Source organism: Gadus morhua, chromosome 16 (assembly GCF_902167405.1).
Source record: "Gadus morhua chromosome 16, gadMor3.0, whole genome shotgun sequence".
In the NCBI taxonomy this organism is placed as follows: domain Eukaryota; kingdom Metazoa; phylum Chordata; class Actinopteri; order Gadiformes; family Gadidae; genus Gadus; species Gadus morhua.
The window spans coordinates 12,939,365-12,946,864 of record NC_044063.1 but is presented as its reverse complement, the minus strand read 5'-3'; the positions used below and the strand labels follow the sequence as shown (position 1 = coordinate 12,946,864).

Genomic DNA, 7,500 nt, shown 5'->3' with positions numbered 1-7,500 from the left:
AGCCGGGGGATCAAACCAGCCACTGTCCGGTTACCAGCCGACCGGCTCTACCGCCTGAGCCACACGCCGCCCAGATTCTATTCCTTCAGTAACGGGACGTACCGTCAGAGTGCAGCAGAGAGTCAGACCAGTCGGTGCAGAGGAAGCACCGAGAGATGGCGGTACGGCACGTTTAAGTGATCATCCCCCCGGTCCCACCATCGCCTCCCTGCGAGGGGCCGGACTGACGCCGCCGGGACACACACGTCTCCGTAAGACGACACCGCCTGGGGCGCTGCGTGAGAGCAGGACGCCAGGGCCCGCTCCGTATTGACCGGGTAATGGCATTCGACGTTTAAACAAAATACCGAATTTCCGACGCCTCACTGTTTTCTAATTAAATAGAGTCGTGGCGTCACGGTGTAATTTTAGAACCAGCCCCCCCCCCCCCCCCCCCCCCCCCCCCCCCCCCCCCCCCCCCCCCGGGCACCAGACTGTGCGGGCCCCTGCCCCTCTCCAGGCGGTGGGCCCCCGGTGTTAGCTCCCCTCTGCCTCTGTTCCCGAGCTGAATGCTTTTCTGCCCGGTCCCTGTCAGGCCCGTCTCCCTCCCTCCACGTCTGTGTATGCGTGTGTGTGTGTCTGTATACGTGTGTGTGCGTGTGTGCACGTGTGTATACGTGTGTGTGTGTGTGGGTGTATGTAAGTGTGAGAGTGTGTGTGTGTGTGTGTGTGTGTGTGTGTGCGTGTATGTATACGTATGTGTCTGTGTATACGTGTGTGTGTGTGTGTGTGTGTGTGTGTGTGTGTGTGTGTGTGTGTGTGTGTGTGTGTGTGTGTGTGTGTGTGTGTGTGTGTGTGTGTGTGTGTGTGTGTGTGTGTGTGTGTGTGCGTGCGTGCGTGCGTGCGTGCGTGCGTGCGTGCGTGCGTGTGTGTGTGTGTGTGTGTGTATACACGTGTGTATACGTGTGTGTACACGTGTATACATGTGTACGTATGTGTGTATGCGCGCCTCGGTGCTCCTGCTTCTCGCTCCTGGGCAGTGTTGCCAGATTGGGCCCATTTTCTGGCAGTTGCCAGATTGGGGGCAGGGAAATCGGGCCCAATCTGGCAACACTGCGCCTGTAGCCGGCACTCAGGCCTCTGAAAGGCTGCTGTCCTCAGAAGACCTGCCCCAGAAAGGCCCGCAGAGCTGCTGGCTGCACTTCACATCGTGGCAGCGGCCTGGCGCCGGTGCGTGGCACGGGGACACAGAGTCACGTGACAGGGGGGGGGGGGGGGGGGGGGGGGGGGTTCACGTGCACACATACGGACCTATACACACACACACATGTATACACACACACAGACACACACACTTGTACACACGTGTACCCACACACGTGCACACAGACACACAGAAGCACGTATACACACACACGCACAAGCACACATACACACACACTTAGACATACTCTTACTTATACACAAACTCACACACACACACACACACACACACACACACACACACACACACACACACACACACACACACACACACACACACACACACACAGAAAAACACATGGCAGCCATGTCTCATTCAGGTACAACTAGAGCAGAGTCCAGGGAATCATCCGGAAGGCCTCCTGGAACCAGAGGTCTTAGTTTTACACGTAGAATACACCGGCCCAACCGTTGGCCCTCTGAAACGTTTGGCTGTCTGGTCCGAGTCTGAGGGCGTTGACATCGCAACCCGATGTTAAGGAGACTTATTGCATCTCGCGCAAGCGCAGAACATACACACACTACTGTGTCATTGGCAGTAGTCTTCGCGGTGCGTCTCAATGCCACTTTTCTGCCGAACGGGTCAGACGAGAGGCAACGGAGAGGTCGGATGGAAGGCAGTTGGCCGTTGGTTTGAGTCTGGGCGGTGTGTGGGCCCCTTTATGCGCGAGTGACCCCCCCCCTGACGAGAGTCCGCCCGAGTCCTACCCTGCTCGGTAAGGCCGGGCGATTAATCAGATTTTGATCGCGATTTCGATTTTACCGTCAAAAGATCACAAAAATTACAATAATCAAGTTTTTCCATTATTATTATTTTTTTCTCTTTTAGAAAGGGCAGAATAGCTGTATACACATCTGTTTATCATTTTAGATTGGGACATTTTATTTTTGACCATTTTGTGTATTTATTTAAGGCGAAATTTCAAAGTCCTCTGTTACAATACGTTTTTTTGGAGAGACATGCTGAATAAATACAACATGTTTTCAAACTCAAAAATAATCCTTTGAATAATCTTGATTTCAACATTGACCAAAATAATCGTGTTTATGATTTTTCCCATAATCGAGCAGCCCTACTGCTCGGACAAAGTACTGCTCAACAACCAGTACAATGGGAGACCTTACTTCTTGAAATAGACGTTGTCTTCCTCCCAGAACCAGGTGTAGGTAAGGTTGCCGGGATACGCCTCCGCCTGGCACGTGAACAGGGCATTCTGGGAAATGTTTACAGTGATGTTCTCTGGCGGAGAGACGATGTACGGAGGGCCTGTGGAGAGAGTGAACACAAACAGTTCAGTTACCGGCCACTGGGGGAAATAGTCTCTCTCTACATAGACTAGTTTCAGACCAAACTAGTAGAACCAGTGTCAGACACTTTAATCCACATTGAATATTTTTTTATTATTTGTATTATTTGTATTATTACATAAACATAGTCTTGTATTATAATACACCATTAAGGAGCAGAGGGTCGTCTTCCTCAAGAGCCCCTATGTTAGAATACGCAGAGGTCGGGGTTTGAACCCAGAACCTTTTGAGCAGGACTCAATCAACACCTTAACTGCTAGAACAACCTTACCCCCTTCACTTCAGCTCCCCACTCAGAGAGCGGTGGCCTCCTAATTAAAACAAGGCACACGCACACTGACACACACACAGGCACCCACACACACCAACACACACACACACCGAGACACATACACACACACACACACACACACACACACACACACACACACACACACACACACACACACACACACCGAGACACACACATACACACACATATACGCACACACACACAAAGACACACCGACACACTCACGCACACACGCTCACACACACGCACACACGCTCACACACACACACACGCGCAAACACGCACAAGGCCTTATTTACAACACAAATTCACCCGAGCCGTTGTGGAACACTGTGTACGACTCTCCACAAGCACCTCTCTAACCCCACCCAGCGAGGTGGAGCCGCCCCCTGCATTCCTAAAGAGGTGGAGCGATCTCCTGTGTGGACGGAGCCTCTGACTTCTGCCCAGCAGAAGGCGCACCAGTATCCATGACGGGTGTAGGCCTGGGGTGAACCAGGTCTGTTTATGAGTGTGGCCTCCAGAACTGTACCCTACTGAAGGCTCCCCCCGCGGCCCAGCGGTGTGCTCTCTGTATCGGGTGAGGCTCCATCCTACGGTGGAGCCTCACCCGATACAGAGAGCACACCACGGTGGGGGGGGGAGGTGAAACTCGATATATATCCAGGTGTCACTCTTGTGGTTCTGGGGAAGGTCCTACCGCAGGGTTTTGAATCGTTGTTAGAATTTACGGTACACATAGCAAGAGGCCCCCCCGCTAGCTGGTCTCTCTCGAATGGGAGATTGAGTGTGTGTGTGTGTGTGTGTGTGTGTGTGTGTGTGTGTGTGTGTGTGTGTGTGTGTGTGTGTGTGTGTGTGTGTGTGTGTGTGTGTATGCGTGTGCGTGTGTCTGTGTGTGTGTCTGTGTATGTGTGTGGTTGTGTGTGTGTGTGTGTGTGTGTGTGTGTGTGTGTGTGTGTGTGTGTGTGTGTGTGTGTGTGTGTGTGTGTCTGTGTGTGTGTGCGTGCGTGTGCGTGCGATGCTGCATGCTTGTTCATGCACAGGATGAGCAAAGTAGAAGAGGATCCTCTCACGTTGTTTATAAACATAAATGTCAGGCGATTTCCTCTCGCTTTTTTTACTCTTTTTTTTCATCTAATTACGCCAATTTCGTTCAAACTTAATTAAATCCTCATCACGACAACGTTTCCATTAGAAATGAATCAGGACATGTTGGAATACACAGTGTTCACTGGTCCAGAGCTATCTCAATGGAGGATGGGGAGGGGGGGAGGGGGGGAGGGGGGGGGGGGGGAGGACGAGGGGAGGAGGGGGAGGAGGGGGGAAGCTAGGGGTTGCTATCACAGCGATCTATCCGATCTATGTCCAGCAGAGAGCCCAGTTAATGGAGCTAAGGTAGGAAGAGATGTTCAAACAGACCAGCCCTGTTACGTACACTCACACGCGTGAAGACACGCACAGACATACACACGCAAATCACACTCACACACACACACACGCACACACAGACAAACACAGATATGCACGCGTGTATAGACGCAGACACACGCACAGACACACACGAACAAGCACGCCCACATTTTCGCGCAGAGGCACCCACACACGCACACAGACACACACACATACGCATACGTTCATACATATATGCATTCACAGCAGACCTGTGATACAAAAAATGCCACCCCATAACACCAAGAATGCCTCTACAGCCCATTCCACTCCCAGCAGAGCCAAGTGCTTTGTTCTTTCTTAAGCTCAACCTGACACCGTATGAAGGGGTCGGGAAAAAACCCAGAATCACCATCCATACACTGATAGTGAGCGACTAACCGGTGATGAACACCATATATATAACCACACCTCCCTCACAGGACATGGTGTTGGTGAGGGGGTTCCAGTCACAGCCAAAAGGTTGTTGGTTGAAATCCCAGTGTCCGCAGTGGGTGTCTACACAGGCACCTCTGAGCAGGACTCCATTACCCCCTAGCTGCTCCTGAAGGACAGGGATCTGACGTCTGGCTATGTGCATGTGTGTGTGCCTACTTGCGTGCGTGTGTGCGTGGCGTTACCTTGGACCAGCAGGCGTGTGGTGTGCAGCACCTCTCCCTGGTCGCTGTGGGCACGGCAGGTGTAGGCCCCGCGGTCGTCCCTGGTGATGGCCAGGACCGTCACGCTGCCGTCGTGGACCTGGGGAGCCGCCAGAACGCACGCTGTCAGAACCACATGCTGCCACAACGAGGGATCGACCCATATGGATTTTTTTGGGGCCGATACCGATACCGATTTTTTGTTCATTTCCTTGGGCCGATATTTGGAGCCGATACTACTTTTGATCCCTCAAATGACATCATAAAATGACACAATGATGTTAACGAATGTTACAAGTCTCAATTTAAACAAGGAAAATGGATTGAACTGTCTGTAAATTATGGCGGGAAAAAAGTTATATAGAAGATGATGATGATGAAGATGATGAAGATGACTAAGTGAAAACCTCACATTCCGGAGTTCAAAACATGAAACATGGAAGTGTTGATTATTATGAGTGCTGTGCAACATTTTGAATTAGATAATTCTGCTGGTCCAAGTGTTTAATTATTTAACTTTAACATTAACATCCGAATGTTATGACAATATATGGTTTAAATAATATTAAACCATATTCTTTTAAATGTTTAACTTGTTGCTGCTGAACCCTGTTACACCCGATATAAAGGACAAAAAGAAGTACCATCGCAGCATGAATACATGCTATTATTAAGATGATATCCATAAAATATATGAATATGTGTGTGTGTGTGTGTGTGTGTGTGTGTGTGTGTGTGTGTGTGTGTGTGTGTGTGTGTGTGCGCGCACTCCATGTGTGTGAGTGTGTGTGTGTGCGTGTGTGTGTGTGTGTGTACGCGTGCGTGCGTGCGTGCGTGCGTGTGCGTGCGTGCGTGTGTGTGCACTCCGTGTGTCTGTGCGTGTGGCAGTGCAGGGAGACCGAAATGAGCGCTCTTTAATATATTACAACTTTAATTAGTTTGACTGGGATCCAATCTTTCTCCACGTGGTAACCTTGGAAACGTCTCACTCCTCCGTGTCCGCCCGGTCTACGGGCGCCGCCGCCGCCGCCGCCGCCGCCGGGAACCAATAAGTGCTTAAGGAACATGCATTAACCAATCACAGATAGTGGGAGCCTCATCCATTATGCACCGGGCTGCACGATGGCCTCCATTCAAGTCACACCCAGCTGTGGCCGAGCACACAGGGACGGAAGGGGAGGGCTGTGACTGAGGCAGCATCAAGGCTCAACAGCCTGTCCCTCAAACGAGTCAGACGCAAGCACATAGCGGTGTTTAAAACAGCCTCTACCGCCGCCACGACGGCCGTTGATCCGCGTGACAGACGCCTGCGTGGTCGCCTGTCCTCCCTCCCTCAGCCCTCCCCCATAGAGAGGCCGTGGTGTGTTGGGTGTGCAGGAGAGACAAGGCGCGCTAGCAGGCAAAGTGGTAAAAGAGGAGTCTGTCACATGGGCCCCAATGCAGCACCTAAACAGACTCAGATCTCATAAAGCGTGAGGAGGCGAACTGCAGTAACAATAAGGAATCCTGCTCCTCTCTCTCCCTCTCCCTCTCCCTCTCCCCCTATCGCTCTCTCTCGCTCGCTCACTCTCTCTCTCTTCCTTTCCTCCTCTCTCTGTCTCTCTCTCTCTCGCTCTCTCTCCCTCTCTCTCTTTTTCCCTCCTCTCCTCTGTCTTGCTTCCTTTCCCTCTCTCTCTCTCTCTCTCTCACTCACTCTCTGTCATTCTTCCTTTCCCCCTCTATCTGTCTCTCTCTCTCTCTCCCTCTCTCTCTCCCTTTCCTTCTCTCTCTCTATCTCCCTCCCTCCCTCTCTCTCTCTCCCTCTCTCTCTCTTCTCTCTCTGCTGCCTGCTCACATTCCTGCTTTTCTCTGCCGCATCTCCAGGGAAAGCTTTCATGCAGGCGAGCAAACACACCCAACGCCCAGACACCGCGGCGACGCTCCTGAACAACAAGTCCTCACACACACACGCGCCCTTTGAGCGGGCCCCCGGCGTGGCTCTCCCTCACTCGGCCCTGTCACCCCCCCCCCCCCCCCCCCCTCCCCCAGCACATCGAGTCCGAGCGATGAGCCCCGGGACGGGGAAGGGGAGGAGAGGCGACCAAGACAGATGTAGCCAGCACCGCTAATGTTGCCTCAGAGTCCCACCGTGACGCTAGTGGGCCGAGGCACGGGACACATTGATGGGCTTTTTTTCTCTTTCAAGAGGAACATTCATATTTGGAGTAATAGAATATTAATGCAGCGGGGAAATATTAATAATGCATTGGGGGATGATGTCCGATCATTTAGCGAGGTGCTCGAGTTAATACGAGGCTGCCGTTGTAGCGCAAACTTAGGATGAAGGGGAGTTGGGTTCTCTGAAGTTGGAGATGAGGAGGAAGAGGAGGAAGAGGAGGAGGCACCCAGGGAACAAAATGGAGATCCATGAATGTTGGAGAAAATAAAGTATGTTTTGGAAATGAAAATTTTATAAACTAAATCGTGGATTTCGTGGTTAACGCAAAGCCCTGTGCGGTCCAAATCTGCAGCCCATGCCAGCTGGCCAGTAAAGTGCCGGGCTTATAAACCAGTAATATACCAGTAAAACCA

The 7,500-nt window shown here is 51.8% G+C and overlaps 1 protein-coding gene across 5 annotated transcripts in view; it reads right to left on the bottom strand.

The window, feature by feature from the left end:
• Window positions 1–7,500, bottom strand: part of igsf9ba (immunoglobulin superfamily, member 9Ba) — a 56,750-nt gene that overhangs the window by 20,760 nt on the left and 28,490 nt on the right. For all 5 annotated transcript variants that reach the window (XM_030382042.1, XM_030382044.1, XM_030382043.1 and 2 more), the window contains exons 5-6: window positions 4,912–5,029; window positions 2,368–2,509 (exon numbers count right to left, since the gene is read on the bottom strand). In XM_030382042.1, the coding sequence (XP_030237902.1) occupies window positions 2,368–2,509; window positions 4,912–5,029 (260 nt within the window). The remainder of the gene's footprint in view (window positions 1–2,367; window positions 2,510–4,911; window positions 5,030–7,500) is intronic.